This window comes from Megascapheus bottae, chromosome 15 (genome assembly GCF_031878675.1).
Source record: "Megascapheus bottae isolate mThoBot1 chromosome 15, mThoBot2.hap1, whole genome shotgun sequence".
Lineage (NCBI taxonomy): Eukaryota > Metazoa > Chordata > Mammalia > Rodentia > Geomyidae > Megascapheus > Megascapheus bottae.
The window spans coordinates 15596688-15612665 of record NC_143523.1 but is presented as its reverse complement, the minus strand read 5'-3'; the positions used below and the strand labels follow the sequence as shown (position 1 = coordinate 15612665).

Genomic DNA, 15978 nt, shown 5'->3' with positions numbered 1-15978 from the left:
ATGACTCAAAGCCAGCCTAGGCAGGATGAGACCTATATCTACAATTAACCACCGAAAAGCTGGAAGTGGAGCTGTGACTAAATGGGCAGAATGCTAGTCTTGAGCAAAAGTTGAGGGCAAGTGCTCAGGCCCCAACGTCAAGCCTTACTCCCTCTTTCCCCCCAAGAAAATTAAATAAAACTACGTTTTTAGCTCATTAGAGTCCAAGTAATGGAAAGGACAGCAGATAAACATTTCTGAGAAAGTTCATGCTTATAGAGACAACTAATTTTTCTTTTCTTAATTATAGGAAAACAGACAGTTGCTAAATGAAAGAATTAAATTAGAAGGCATTATCACTCGAGTAGAAACTTATCTCAATGAGAATCTGAGAAAACGCTTGGACCAAGTAGAACAGGTATGTTCATTTGGGGGATTCCTTGGTGCCCATAACCTACTGAGAGTGTTGTATGAAGCACAGGCTCAAAGCCTGGGCTGTTGTGCCCAGACACACCAACCTTCGAGGATTAACCCTGCTGGAAACAGCACAGCATGATTGCTTCCTCAGGAGCAATGTCTGAAATGGAACTAAACGGCCTTTGAAAGTGACCTTGATTAAACACCAGGCATGCCTCTGGGGGTGGTAGAGACATCACACCAGCACCACCAGGGGTAGGAAGCTAGATGCCGTCTCCACTGCTTGGACCGGTCCCACAGCCAGTCCACCAGAGCCCCATCATCTATCCGAAGCATTTCTAGTCATGTGTGTGTATGTATGTATGACACAACAGGACCATGTACACAGTTTGCACTCCCAGACAAAGCAGAAAGCATTGGTCCTTGAAGTCCATGGGGCAGTTCTCTACAGCAAGGATACAAACAGACAAACAAAGCTTAGAAGGTGGGCAGAGATGCAAGTGAATCTGAAACATGAGTCCATCTTTCTCTGTCAGGAAAAATCACCCCCTGCACTTGCCACAGCCACCAAACCTCAGGCCATCAGAACTGAAGAGAACATCTGAAAAAGGCTGGTTTAATTGTAAACATTAACAAAATATTCTCTAAAGAAAAAAAAAAGAGTGGTTGTATGAGAGCTGAAAATTTGGACCAGCCATCTTGACTGCAGGCCTGCTTGAGTTCCAGTACTGCCACCTACTGTACAGTTTCCAGCATGTCTTTTAATACCTCTGGTCTCAGTTTCCTGCTGTAGAAAATAACACCATAGTTGTACCTGCTTTGACCCTTATTCTGGCACATTCTCAGTGCTCAGCAGATGCTGTTAATGCTTTCTCAAAAGTAGTGAGATGCTAAGAAAATGTCCAGTAATTTTATTAGTTTTTCATTAATCGTTGCTACTTTGATTATTTGAGGTTATATGAAGTATACATAATGTTGTTCTTCTGGATGTTCATATTTGACAACAGCTATGGAATTCTTGGCGGTCTTAACGTTTTGTGGCTTAGTGCTCATGGTCCTTTTGTGTTGCAGGAACTTAATGAATTAAGGGAGACGGAGGGAGGCACGGTACTGACTGCCACCACATCTGAACTTGAGGCCATCAACAAAAGGGTAAAAGACACCATGGCACGGTCTGAAGGTACATTTCCATGTGGTCAGATTCTTATTTCTTTTCAAGTCCTGGGTCTTGAACTCTGGGCCTGGGCACTGTCCCTGAACTCTTCTGCTCCAGCTGGGACTAGTGCTCTACCACTTGAGCCACAGTGCCACTTCAGTTTTCTGGCAGTTACTTAAAGATAAGAGTCTGGAGTCTCATAGACTTTTGTGCCTGGGTTGGCATTGAACTGTGATCCTCAGATCTTAGCCTCCTTAGTAGCTAGGATTACAGGTGTGAGCCACTGACGCCCAGTCTAATAATTTTTTGTGTTATTATCATAAGCTATAATAAATTGAGTTTAACAGGCTAATCATTGTTTCACTTTGCTGACATGTTTCTGACAACTTTATATTAGATGACTTTATAGCAGCTTTTTAACAAAGGATAAAATATTTCAGCTAGGTGATAATAACTCACACTTATACTACTAGCTGATCAGGAGGATGAGATCTGAGGAGCTAGTTAGTCCATGAGATTCTTTTTTCCAGTTAGCCATCCAAAAAAAAAAAAAAAAGCTGAAAGTAGAGCTGTGGTAAGAGTGATAGCCTTGAGAGAAAAAGGGGTATTGCCTAGGCCCTCTGTTCAACCTTTAATACTGTCATCCAAAAAAGGAAATATTTGGATCAAATTTTTTTGTATTTAGTTGTTGAGAAGAAAAACTTTTAGTTTTTTAAATCAAAACATGAACATTAAATAATGAAAAATATTTAATGGGCAGGCATTGTCAGGGTGACAGCTTATGTATACCCCAACAAATTTTGTTTGTGTTTGAGTGGTTTGTGAATTTTTATAGTAAAATCTACACACTGGAAAACCTAAACCCTTATTTTTGGATCTATGACAAGGCTTTGTTCTGTGACATATTCTCTATTCTGGCTATGAAGTAGGTCTTTATATATTATTTCTCTCCTCATCATAGATTTGGACAATTCCATTGATAAAACAGAGGCTGGAATTAAGGAGCTTCAAAAAAGTATGGAGCGCTGGAAAAATATGGAAAAAGAACACATGGATGCTATAAACCACGATACGAAAGAACTGGAAAAGATGACCAATCGGCAAGGCATGCTGTTAAAGAAAAAAGAAGAATGTATGAAGAAAATTCGAGAACTTGGATCACTTCCCCAGGAAGCATTTGAAAAGTACCAGACACTGAGCCTCAAGCAGGTAAGTCTTGTTTTACAATTGGAAACACGTACACAAATAGTCCATGCTTTCATTTATACTTTATTTTCTTTTCGTAGTTGTTTCGGAAACTTGAACAATGCAACACAGAACTAAAGAAGTATAGCCATGTAAACAAAAAGGCTTTAGATCAGTTTGTTAATTTCTCTGAGCAAAAGGAAAAGTTAATAAAGCGACAAGAAGAGTTGGATAGAGGATACAAATCCATTATGGAACTGATGAATGTACTTGAACTTCGGAAGTATGAAGCTATTCAGCTAACTTTTAAACAGGTATGTTTTTGTTTACAGTTAAAATAGGAGACAGGCTCAGTGTTTATGCTGTAAAGTGGATCTGAGATACATGAGCAAATCCAGCTCATAGATCACTGAACATAGTTATTTACCTAAATGTTGTACACATTTTTTTTAGATGAATCCAATGATAGTCTTTTTTAAGGGGGAGGAGGTCTGTGGAGCTGAGGGTTGAACCCAAGAGTCTTGCACCTTGCTTATCCACTGAGCTGCACCCTTATCTCTTTGCTTTTCTTTTTGGTCAGTCATGGGGCTTGAACTCTGGGCCTGGATGTTGCCTCTGAGCAATTTGGCCTACCACTTGACCCACAGCCCCACTTCCTGTTTTCTACTGATTAATTGGAGATATAAGATTCATGTTCTTTAGTGCCTGGGCTGGCTTTGAACTGTGATCCTCAGATCTTAGATCTTAACCTCCTGAGTAGCTAGGATTACAGGCATAAGCCGCCATTCCTGGCTTTGGCTCTTGGCTTTTTGACAGTCCTGGGGCTTGAACTCAGGGCCTGAGCACTGTCCTTGGGCTTTCTCAAGGCTAGAGCTCTACCACTTGAGCCATAGCACCACTTCCTGCCTTTTCTATGTATGTGGTACCAATGAATTGAACCCAGGTCTTCATGTATGCTAGACAAGTTCTCTTACCACTAGGCCAAACTGGCCCCTCCGCTCTTGGCTTTTTGAGAAGGTTTTGCTGTGCAGCTTGCACTGGTCTTGGACTTCATGTATCGCAGACTGACTTCAAGCTTCCAGTCTTTCTGTGTAAACTTCCCCAAGCTGAGATAATGGGTATGTGCCACCACACCTGGTGGTGGTAGCGGCTGCTGCTACTGCTTACAGTTGTTGTTACTCGTCAGTTCTGGTTTGGATTCAGCTTCATGTTTGCTCTGGTTATTGTGAGACAGGTTTTCACTTTTTGACAGCTTGCCTGGACTTGAGTCTTTGTATTCATGCTGCACATTGTAGCTGGGATGACAGCCATGTGTCAACACAGCCTCCTCTCCTCACCCCTCACCCCCACTGTTGTAATGGGGTCTTGTGAACTTTTTTGCTTGGGCTGGCCTTCCTGTTCTTCCTCATCTCACCCTCCTAATTAGCTAAGGTAACAGGCCTGGATCATGTGTCCAGAATACTAAAACATACTTGTGACTTCGTGAATTTAGCTCACTGGAAGAGCAGGGCTCTGAGTTCAGTCCTCAGCTTTGCAAACAAAAACAAAAAATACATATAAACCTAGTAATTACTTTAAAATTTGTTCTCGTTTCAAGCAGAAATACGTGTAATTCCACCTAAGCAAATTTGTAATGGAATTGATGCTTTCCTTGAAGGTATCAAAGAACTTCAGTGAAGTATTCCAGAAGCTCGTTCCTGGTGGCAAAGCTACTTTGGTGATGAAGAAAGGAGATGTGGAGGGCAGCCAGTCCCAGGATGAAGGCGAAGGGAGTGGAGAGAGCGAGAGGGGCTCGGGGTCTCAGAGCAGTGTCCCGTCGGTTGACCAGTTCACTGGAGTTGGCATTAGGGTAAAAAAGCGTCACTTCCGTCCTCACAGCATTGCCCTAGTACAGTTGGTAGACAAGATGCCATTCTGAGTTGCTACATTGTGTATATGCAGAGCAATTTTAAAAGTGACTCTGGAAGGATTGAGTCTACTCTAGGTACACTCAAAATCCACGTCCTCGTCATCCCCCATATAGCTAGTGTGTACGAATAGGAAGTTAGAGAGCAGTGGTGCCTGTTCTAACGTCACCTAATCCATGTGTTGTCTTAGGTGTCTTTCACAGGAAAGCAAGGAGAAATGAGGGAGATGCAGCAGCTTTCCGGAGGTCAGAAGTCCTTGGTGGCTCTTGCCCTGATTTTTGCCATTCAGAAGTGTGACCCAGCTCCGTTTTACTTGTTTGATGAGATTGACCAGGCTCTGGATGCACAGCACAGGAAGGCCGTATCAGGTGCGGCTTCAAGGTGGTAGCTTCCCTCTGTGGCAGGGTAGACACAGTCAATTATGCATACAAAGTACTAGCCCCTCTTTCCACTTGTAAAATTAGAATTAGTCTTTTTGTTTGTTTTGTTTTGGGAACTCAAAGCTTTGTGTTTATTTTTAAACACCGTTGCTGTCCAACTTGAACCATAGACTCTACCCTTGCTTTTTGCTGGTTACTTTGGAGATGGAGTCTAATGAGATTTTTCTGCCTTAGCCTGGCCTTGAATCATTTTATCTCAGCCTCCTGACTTCCTGAGTAGTTGAGATTATAGGCATGAAAATGCAAAATAAGCATGCTTGTTAACTTGTGTATATATGTAAACTTATTTTGTTCTGGCATTTTTACTACTATGTTAAAAAGTTTCCTCATATTAAAAACTATTCTGTAGCTTTATGATTAAGGTTCAAGATTTGTTCTTTCAAAAGTCAGGTTGGTGCTGGGCGCGGTGGCTCACACCTGTAATCCTAGCTACTTAGGAGGCTGAGATCTGAGGATCAAGGTTCAAGGCCAGCCCGGGCACAAAAGGACCTGAGACTCTGATCTCCAATTAACCCCTAGAAAACGGGAAGTGGAGCTTGGCTCAAGGGTAGGGCGGTAGCCTTGAGCTGAAGAACTCAGGGACAACACCCAGGCCAAGTTCAAGCTCCATGACCCACCAAAAAAAAAAGTCAGGTTGGTGACTTTTACATATTTGTAATTACACAGGTTTATGTTCAATACCGCTCTTAGTGTTTTGAACTTTTAAGTAAAAAAATAAAAAAGCCACTGTGAAACTTCTTTCAAACTTAAATTACTGCTCTTCACAGATATGATCATGGAACTTGCTGTACATGCTCAGTTCATAACAACTACTTTTCGGCCTGAACTGCTTGAGTCAGCTGACAAATTCTATGGTGTAAAATTCAGAAACAAGGTAATTTAATTTCACTTGGAGTTTATTTTCTTGTATTAAAGTCATTGAGTTTCTTGAATTTTTTTAAAATGCTACTTATTAAATAGTAAAAGGGCTTGGAAAGTCACTGTTTATCTGATGATATCTTTCTAAAGGAGAATTTTTTTTTTTTAGTACGTAGGTGGCTTAGCAATTTTTTTTTTTTTTTTTTTGCCAGCCCTAGGGCTTGAACTCAGGGACTGAGCACTGTCCTTGGGCTTTTTTCTCAAGGCTAGCACTCTGCCAATTGAGCCATAGCACCACTTCTGACTTTTCTGTGTATGTGGTACCGAGGAGTCAAACCAAAGTCTTCGTGTGGCTAGGCAAGCACTCTTACCACTAGCCCAAACTCCTGGCCCCAGCAATTGCTTTTATGTCATCTTAATTTCCTGGCAGTCTAGTCAGTGCCTTTTTTTTCTTTTGGCTGTAGTCCTAGGGCTTGAACTCGGGGCCCGGGTGCCGTCCCTGAGCTCTTTGGCTCTACCACTTGAACCACAGCTTTACCTCTGGTTTTTTTTTTTTTTTTTTTTTTTTGCCAGTCCTGGGCTTGGGCTGAGGACCTGAGCACTGTCCTTGGGTTTTCTCAAGGCTAACACTCTACCACTTGAGCCATAGCACCACTTCTGGCTTTTTTCTATGTATGTGGTTCTGAAGAATTGAACCTGGGTCATTGTGCATGCTTGCCCACCTCTGGTATTTTTGGTGCTTAACTAGAGATGAATTTCACAGCAGCTAGGCACCAATGGCTCACGCTTGTAATCCTAGCTATGCAGGAAGCTGAGATATGAGAATCATGGTTCAAAGTCAGCCCGGGCAGGAAAGTCTGTGAGACTTCTCCAATAAACTACTCAGAAAAGGCTAGAAGTAGCACTGTGGCTCAAGTGGTAGAGTGGTAAACCTTGAGCACAGAGGTTCAGGAACAGCTCCAGGCCCTGAGTTCAAGCCCCAGGACCAGCAAAAAAAAAAAAAAAAAAAGCCTCACAGACTTGACTGCCTGGACTGGCTTGGCCTCTGTTCCTCAGACCTCAGCTTCTTGAGTAGTTAGGATGCTGGGTGTGAGTCACTGATGCCTGGTTTCAGTGTTTCCTAAATGGTCTTCATCAGTTATATACAATTCTTGGCTGGACCACATACCTCTTGGTAACATCCAGCTAGAAGATCCTTGGATTAAATAGCAAAGTGGTATAAATTGCCCCCAAAGATGGTTCATGGGTCTAACCATAAGGCCTTCTGACACCTTCCAAGTGTCCCTACACTGAGGTGCTGCTCAAATAAAGCTTTTGCCTGTACTTCAGGCATTGTTTGATGTGCTAAGTAAAATGAGTAGTGATGGCTTCTCTGTCTGCAGTGCAGATGCTGGGATGTTGACTTGGGGCCTAACGGGTTTTGTGGCTTATACTTGTTCTTCAGGTCAGCCACATAGATGTGATCACAGCAGAGATGGCCAAGGACTTCGTAGAAGACGACACCACACATGGCTGAGCGGACGGACAGACGGATGGACGGACGGCTGGACAGCCGCGCACACACCGTGGGGATGTGTAGTCACGTGGCTCTCTCAAGCCAGGAGCTGTACATTTAAACCTAATATTTAGTCGTAATTACTCATTTTTAGATTTAGACTATACATAGTCCTTTTATATTTCTGTCTGTATTTTATAAAATACTCGGTAATGTGGCATTTTTACTTAGAGTTTGACTTTTATTCCCCTCACAGCGTTTTGTAAAGTATCATCCTCCTGTGTTAAATCTTGTGAAACATTCTAAATATTCTTTCCTAATTATTTTACCAACTATCTGCCTCTTTTTATAGCTTCAAATAAATAATTGGTTTTATGACTAATTTAGTGTTTTATGTATTTTTGCTCACTCACCTTTGGATGGGCAATCTAGCTCTTCTGCTGTCTTCCACCTTCAGATTCTTTGGTGAGATAAATGAATAGAAACACTTGTGCAAGGAAGAGTAAGAAATACAGTTCCACATTTGCTTCTTGCGATGGTTTTCAGTCCCTGCTTGAATTCCGGGTAGTTCTAAAGGTGTGACACTGCTGGCTTCTTCCTGGGTGTTGGCAGCCTAGTCTCTGCCACCACCCAGGCCCCAGAGATTCTGCGTGTCAGCGAGGACTTGAACTCAGTATAGCAGCCCTTTGAAAATTATTTTTAAGACAGCAGTGTATTTAATAGAATGTGGGGCTTGGGAAGGCTGTTTCTATAGTGTAATGAGTACAAGGGTGTAGATACCTCCTCCAATATTTTTATTTTCTTTTTCCCTAAGTAACTAGTTCTTGGTTACTCCTCTCTCCTTCTCCCCTATAAGTCTTTGGGGCTTTTTCTGTTTTTAAATGGTTTGAGATATAAATTCACATGCCATAAAATCCACGCACGTGCACCTGTACGATTCAGTATTGTTAGTATTCACATCACTGTGCATCCATTCCTGCAGTCTAATGTTAAACTAGTTTTTTTTAAAAAAAAATTTCCCTGTAGATTTTTTACTATAATTAATAGAAGGGTTACAGTTATATTCGCCAGATAGAAGGAGCATTACTTCACACACATTGATACCCCTTCTCATGTTTTTGTCCCCAATTTTTTATTTATTTGCCAGTCCTAGGGCTTGATCTCGGGGCATGAACACTGTCCTTGGGCTTTTTTCTCAAGGGTGGAGCTCTACTACTAGAGCCACAGCACCATTTCCAGCTTTGTCCATATACATGTGCTGAGGAATCGAACCTGTGTCTTTATGCATGCTAGGCAAGTACTCTTACCACTAGGCCAAACTCCTGGCCCCTACACTAATTTATCACCAACAAAATAAACTTTTACTTAGCAGTTGACTCACTTCTCAGCATCTGATGACACAAACTGACTTCCTTGATGCCATAGGTCTGTAGTTGTGGTTGTTTTGTGCAGTACATGCCACTTGGTGGTTTCTTCACTTAGCATCATGTTTTCAAGGTTCATCCATGCGGTAATTGGTCAGCATGATTCCTTTCTGCCTTACCTCGATTTCCCCAGTAGCCAAAGCTACAAGCATGGGTGAAATATGCCTTTTCTTCCATCTTTTAAATTCAGTCATTTTTCCTTTAGAAATAATATGCCTATGAATCCAATGAATTTAAAAATGTAAATTCAATTATTTTTCCTTCATTATTCTGGATCCCAAACAACACAAAGTTTCTCTATCAGCTGAGGCTGCTGTGTTAGGAAACCAGCTGATGCAGCTCCAGGTCTGGGCAGTGAAGGGTTAACCGACTTCCCCGTGCTATAAGCCAGTCTTTTTCTGCCTTAGGACTTTTTCTTTAGTTTTTTGCTTTGGGGTGGGGGGAAACAAGTCATTCTTTTTCCTCTGGGAAACTACCTGCCAGACACTGTTGGCTCACATCTATAATACTAGCTACTCACAAGGCAGAGATCTGAGGATCACTGTTCAAAACTAGCCCAGACAGGAAAGTCCAGGGGACCTACCACCAATTAACCACCAAAAGGCCAAAAGTAGAGCTTGGCTTAAGTGGTAGTGACAGCCTTGAGAAAAACCCCTGAAACCCTAAGAGATAGCTTCCAGGCCCTGAGTTCAAGCCTCAGTACCAGCACAAAAGAAAAAAAAAATACCAACAAAATCTTCATCTAACACATAGAAGTGTTAGGCCTTCAATTTGTTAGTATCTTTTCACCCTTATTGCCTTCATTAACATAATTGGCAAAATCCTACTGTGGGCTGAATTATGTCTAATTCTCACATTGACAGCCTGAACCCCTGGAGTGCTGTCCCCTAATTTGTCACTTTCATTCTTGATGGAATGAACACTTCTAGAAGGAATGGTCTGGCAGGAGTTCAGACCTGGCGGAGCATGTCCTCATAAAAGATGGCTTGTTTACACTTGGTCTAAGTTAAAAATAACAAGACCTTGTAGTTCGGATATATTTAGATCCAGAGATGAAAGTTTTGAAATTTCACTTGAATGCTTTTAATTTTTACAGATGAGAACAAATGAAGCCCAGGTCAGGGGCACATTTAGAAACTGACAGCCACAAACAAAACTTGCTCTCCTGCTTTGGTTGAGCAAACATTCTAAGTCATTGGCTTCTTGTTTCTCTTGTGTTAAGCTAAAAGCAGGGAAGTGGCCTCCACTTTGTGCAGTGTTGATAGGCTTACATATAATCCGTCATACAAGTCCCTATGTTCTCCCTACACCTATTTTCTTTTGATTTTACCTATTTAGGTACTCTGGGGACTGGGTTACTCCTGGCTGCTGGTCTCTTGCATGGAAGATGCCAGTGTGGCCCCATAAATCTTCTGTCATGTGGCATTTGGTCTCCTCTTCTTGGAGACTGAGTCTCCTGGGTGTAAGAGGCCTAGTGGCAGCCAGCAGTTAGTTGTACAGGGTTTGTTTTTTTTTAATAAGGCAGCGTGGAAATGACATTTGCAAAGAGAACATGGATATATTTACTCTCCCAAGTCATTACATTGTTTGCTAGAAGTCTGTCATAAAGAGACCTTAACAGTTGAATATTTTATGTCTTATGTAATTGAGTGGCTGGCAAGATGATTTATCAAATGTCAAAATGTGTAGTGATAGCAGGTTCTGCTTTGCCTAAAAGTATGCAGCCATTAAAAGTGGTCAATAAAGCCGAACACCAGTGGCTCACAGATGTCATCCTAGCTGCTCAGGGGCAGTGTCACTCCAATACAGCTGGAAATCCCTGAGATCCTTACCTCCAGTTAACCACTAAAGGAGTGGTGGTGTGGCTCAACTGGTAGAATGCTAGCCTACAGCAAAAAAATCTCAGGGACAGTACCCAGGCCCTGAGTTTGAACTCAGAACTGGCACAAAGAAGATTGGAAACATTAAAGTATGCATAGGTGAGAAGAAAAACCATAGATGATAGATTTTTGAAAGATTTGAGTTTAAGAACAATCATGCTACATCAGTTAGAAATGCCCATGGCTCATGCCTGTAACCCTCGCTAATGAGAAAGCTGAGACCTGTGGTTCAAAGCCAGCCTGGGCAGGAAAGACTATGTCTCCATCTCCAATTAGCAAAACGTTGGACTGGAACATGGGTTAGGTGGTAGAGTGCCAACTGAGAACGAAACTGATCGAGGTTGGTGGCCAGTGGATCATACCTATAATCTTAACTACTCAGGATGCTGAGAACTGGGGATTGCAGTTTGAAGCCAGCCCCTGCAGGAAAGTACCAGGACTCTGATCTTCAATTAATCACCAAGAAGCCAGAAGTGGAGCTGTGGCTCAAGTGGTAAGAATGCTAGCCTTGAGCACAAAAGCACAGTGCTCAGGCCCTGGGTTCAAACTCCAGGAACAGTACAGGAAAAAAAGAAAGAAAAAAAGAAAAGCTAATTAAGGATGTGAGATCCCATGTTCAAGCCCCAGGACAGGCACAAGTGAATTAAAAAATAAGAATTAGTGGGCTTGGAAGATGGCTTAGTGGTACAGAGCTTGCCTAGCATGCCTGAAGTCCTGGGTTCTATTCCTCAGTACCACATAACCAGAAAAAGCTGGAAGTGGTGCTGTGGCTCAAATGGTAGAGTGCTATAACTTTGAGCAAAAGAAGCCCAGAGACAACAGTGCTCGGGCCCTGAGTTCAAGCCCCAGGACTGGCACAAAGAAAGAAAAGAACTGCTAGTTGCAAACAGAGGTGGATAAAGTGAAGAGTTTCTTCAGCTGTTTCCGGGCTCCTTTTCCTCCCAGGATCCCAAACCCCGAGGCCATTTTGCACCATAACCACGAGAGGGGGCCCTCGGCACGTGCTAACCGCTCTGCTAGGTTCCAGTCTCGTTTCTCGAACCAGCGCCTCCACGGAGCGGCGGCCGCAGGGAGAAGATGGAGGTGGGAACTGTGCAGGGTTCCTGCTCCTGCGGCGGATGAGCTAAGTGTTAACTGCCCGCAGCTCCGCCAGAAATCCGATGCTTTTAGTCCAAGGCAGCTCGTGCTTGCAGCAGGTTGTCTGACCAGGGCGGAAAGCCACGCAGCAGCGGCTCGGCGCGCGCAGTTATCCCCACGGCCGCCCGGACAACAGCCCTGCTGGCTCTGCCGGAGCGTCCCGAGCTCGGGTCTACCCCAGAAGGGATCGTCCCGACCTCCCTCCCTTCTCATCCGGAGCGCCTTCCCCTGCTCACTCTCCTTCGCCTTGCGCACTTAGCGGCCTCCGGTGGCTTCATTTCCTCTCCGGACCTGCCGCTTTGGAGAAGGCTTTCTTACCTTCTCTTGCCGTTCCATAAGTCCAGCTTCGCTGCTGCTTATGCACCGGGCCTCCGAGTCCCCACGGCGCTCAGGGGCGGACCCGCGTCCCCCGGGGTGCGCGGGCGCTCCACGGCCCGGCTGCGCGCGCTGGCCCGGGGCACCGGGAGGTAAGAGCGCCCGCCGAGGAGCCCCGCGAGGGGACGTAGCTGGGCGGGGAGACCCGGTGTGGTTGGTCTTGTGGACGCCTGCGCTCTGCCCTTGGCTGGGGCGGGTGAAGGAGACGTTTGATCCCCAGGGACGTCTTGATCTCTTGGGGGCGGGAACCGGAGGACGAGGGTCTTTCAGGGCCGCCTCTTGGGGGCGCAGGGCCGAGCTGATCTGGGTTCGCTTTCCTCCTCTGCCCGCTCCCGCTCCACGTGCGTCTCGGGCGGGCCGGGCCGGGCGTGGGGGGCCTCCCCTCGCCTTCCACCTGATCTTGGGGTGTGAAGGTCCAGAGGGCCCAGGGGAACCCCCTTTCCCTGGGTCTGGGAACAGGGGTTTCTTGGCTGGGGCCAGGCTTCCTCAACCCCTCACCACCCCTGGCCTTCTCTGTGTCGGTGGTACTAAGGAATCGAACCCAGGGCTTCGTGCAGGCTAGGCGGGCACTCCCCCCGCTGGGCCACGCTCCCGGCCCACGGTGAAGTCTTTCCACTGCCTCGAAAGGTGACCTGTGGTTCTTCTCACTTTCGAAAGGAAGGAATTGAACCGCAAAGTGGTTATTACCCCGAAGCTCCAACGGTAAAAAGCCAGAGGCTGGCGCACACCCTGCCCACCGCTGAGGCGCACGGAATGGACGCCGCCGCCTCCTCCCAGAGAAGGAGCCTTGGTCCCTGGGTGACGCTCCTGGATCACCCCTGTCCTTTTCTCCCGGCACCTCCTCCTGCCAGCCTCCTGTGGCTCTCTTCAACTAGGTCCTGCGCCTAGAGCAATGGGGAACCGGTGTGGGAAAGGCACACGCGGCCACCTGGCGCCAGGGACGCGCCAGTTCCCTGGAAGAGCGAAGCCAGAACTCTGTCCAGAAATGGAGGCAGGACTCCATTCCCGCCGCCACTAGCATCGTGGTCCTTCCCTCATCAGAGAATCGCCTGTCATGATGGTGAAGTGTCCTTTCTCCAGCCTCTTCCCCCAGAGCACCGGGTTGGGAGGGCAGGGGAGGCCTGTGAACCAGGAGGCTCTCCTGGCCTTTAAGAGTGGGGTCTGACGGGCCGAGCACTGGTGAATCATGCTTGTGATCCCAGCTACTGAGAAGGCTGAGATCTGAGGATTGTGGCTTGAAGCTGGCTGGGCAAGAAGGTCCATGAGACTCTTATATCCAATTAACCACCAGAAACCTGGAAGTGAGGCAGTGACTCACATGGTAGAGGACTGGACTTGAGCAAAAATGCCCAGAGGCCAAAACCCAAGCCCGGCACACACACACACACACACACACACACACGAAAGCAAAACCCGTAATTCACTGGCAACCATAGGGAACATGTGTCAGGGATTCCTTTCCCTCAGCGAGGGAAGCAGCAGGATGACAAATGTTCTGTAGGACTCTGGGAGTTATTTCTTACCGACAAGAATCAATTTTAATTGACTGATCCTCTGTTCCTCTTTAAGTTCCCATCTCATTTTCCAGAGTCAAAAAAAGAGTGGGCTCAATAGTTGCCAGCCAGCGCTCCCACAGCCCGCAGGAGCCTGCAGCCAGTATTGGGTTGGAGGGCTGACTACGCAGTGTTGGAAATGTTTTTTAAACTCTGGTTCCTGGTCCCTCAGGGTGAGCAGAGAGAGCTGGGGTACACAGCCCCTCTAGGTGTCTTCCCAGTAAGTGTGGGATGGGGAGGAGAGTGTCAGAAGGGGGCAGCACAGGAATGGAGTGTTTGTGGAGGGAGCTGTTCTGCATTCAGTCAATTGCCATTTATCAAGGCTCTGGGATATAAATCTCATCCTTTGAATTAGGCAGTATGGTTAACACAAGGTAAGTGTAAGCAGTATGGTTGACACAAAGTGTGTGTGTGTGTGTGTGTGTGTGTGTGTGTGTGTGTGTGTGTGTGTTGGTCCTGGGGCTGGCACTGAAGGCTGGCATTCTACTACTTGAGCCACAACTCGACTTCCAGCTTTTCTGAAGGTTAATTGAAACTAAGAGTCTCACAGACTTTCCTGCCCAGGCTGGCTTTGAACTATGATCCTCAGAGTCTCCTGAGGAGCTAGGATTACTGGCCTGAGCCACTGGCATCCAGCTATGAACCAAGTTTTCAGATAAGACAATCAAAGCTTACTGATAGACTGAGTCACCAAAGTAACTTGTGAAGCTTGGAATTAGTCCAAGCCTGTGTCTCCTGAGCGAAATGTGTGTGAGGTCTGACAGAGAAAAGGGGTGTGTGACACTGTGTGCAGGGAGTGTGTATGTGTAAAGTTGGAGGTAGCACGATGAGAGTGCACACATTGGGTAGGAGGCAATGATTCGTGTGTGCACGTGCATGCGCACTGGGTCGGAAGTAGGAGGAGACTTCTCGAGCAGCAGGTGCAGAGCCCGGGCCTGCTGTGTGGCATTATTCATCTACACAAAGCCAACTGCAGGATTCCACACATGCTGGCTGCAGAGGCCTCATTCCTGTCCTTCGGCACCAACTACCTTAGACCCCAGGGAATGAGATCTGAGAGGGTGGGCACCGTGATGTTGGCAGCTGGCAGACAGAGTTCAGCTTTGTCAGCTTCAGAGCGGTTCTCAGGAAGCAGAGTCCCTGTCCCCTGCAGACTGGGAGGAGGAGGCAGAGGCAGCCAGGACTCTGGATCTGTAATTGGATCAGAGACCCTGATGGAGACAGCTGCGGCAGGGGCTGGAGGATAAGGTTTGAATGGGGGAGGGAGAGAGTCTGGGCTGACATTTGTCCTCATTTGTCTTCCTGGAGGTCTTTTCCTGGGACACTGGCACCCTCACTTTAGCATCCATCCCAGAGCCTCTGCTGTCACCCATGTAGCCTGTCCTGTGTTGAGTCACAGGCAGTGAGGTCCTTCTGTGATGCTTCAGTGCTGTGGTTAAGCCAACCTTAATGACCCTCATCTCTGGCTCCTCTCTGGGAAAACAGACATGGCAGGAAATTATCTCCAAAGGTGATTTGGGAATTAGACCCAAGTGCCTCGCCTGAGAGCTTGCTCTGTAGGAATTTAGCACATTTTTTAAAAAAATGGAATGGCAGGGCTGAGTAGGGGTGAGTGGCAGTGCGTGTATGGAAATAAGAAAAGTGGAACCAGTTGATAGTGAATTAAAATTTTTTTAATTGAAGGCAAGAAGGTCACTTAAGCTCAAGATCTCAAGACCAGCCAGGGTGACATTGCAAAATCTCCATCTCAAAATAAAAAAATGAATGAATGATCCATGCTTAGAAAGTGTTTAAAACTCCGGGAGGGGAGCGCTGGTGTCTCATACCTATCATCCTAGCTGCTCAGGAGGCTGAGATCTGGATTTCGGTTCAGAGCCAGCCCAGGCAGGAAGGCCCATGAGACTCTGATCTCCAGTTAGCCACCAGAAAACCAGAAGTGGTGCTGTGGCTCAGAGTGGTAGAGCGCTGGCCTCTCCACTCTCCTCCCTTTCTCTTCTCTCACTGGAGGAAGATGCAGGTGTTTGGAAATCAATTCACATCAGGGCTTGAAATAGCCAGCTTTCCTGGAGCTCAAGCTCAGGAATGGGTACACAGGGACAAGAATTCCCATCTGTTTCTTGGGAATACTGAGGCTTAAGCCTCCTTGCTCTGTGAACTTCAGTGGGAAAGGGA

At 45.9% G+C, this 15978-nt stretch overlaps 1 protein-coding gene across 1 annotated transcript in view; it reads left to right on the top strand.

The window, feature by feature from the left end:
- Smc3 (structural maintenance of chromosomes 3) overlaps positions 1 to 7819 on the top strand; it is a 43022-nt gene extending 35203 nt beyond the window's left edge. The window contains exons 22-29 of the mRNA XM_090345891.1: positions 290 to 397; positions 1468 to 1576; positions 2514 to 2761; positions 2839 to 3051; positions 4395 to 4586; positions 4835 to 5012; positions 5852 to 5958; positions 7387 to 7819. Coding sequence (XP_090202017.1) covers positions 290 to 397; positions 1468 to 1576; positions 2514 to 2761; positions 2839 to 3051; positions 4395 to 4586; positions 4835 to 5012; positions 5852 to 5958; positions 7387 to 7458 — 1227 coding nt within the window. The 3' untranslated portion in view covers positions 7459 to 7819. The remainder of the gene's footprint in view (positions 1 to 289; positions 398 to 1467; positions 1577 to 2513; positions 2762 to 2838; positions 3052 to 4394; positions 4587 to 4834; positions 5013 to 5851; positions 5959 to 7386) is intronic.
- The last annotated feature ends 8159 nt before the right edge of the window (positions 7820 to 15978 follow it).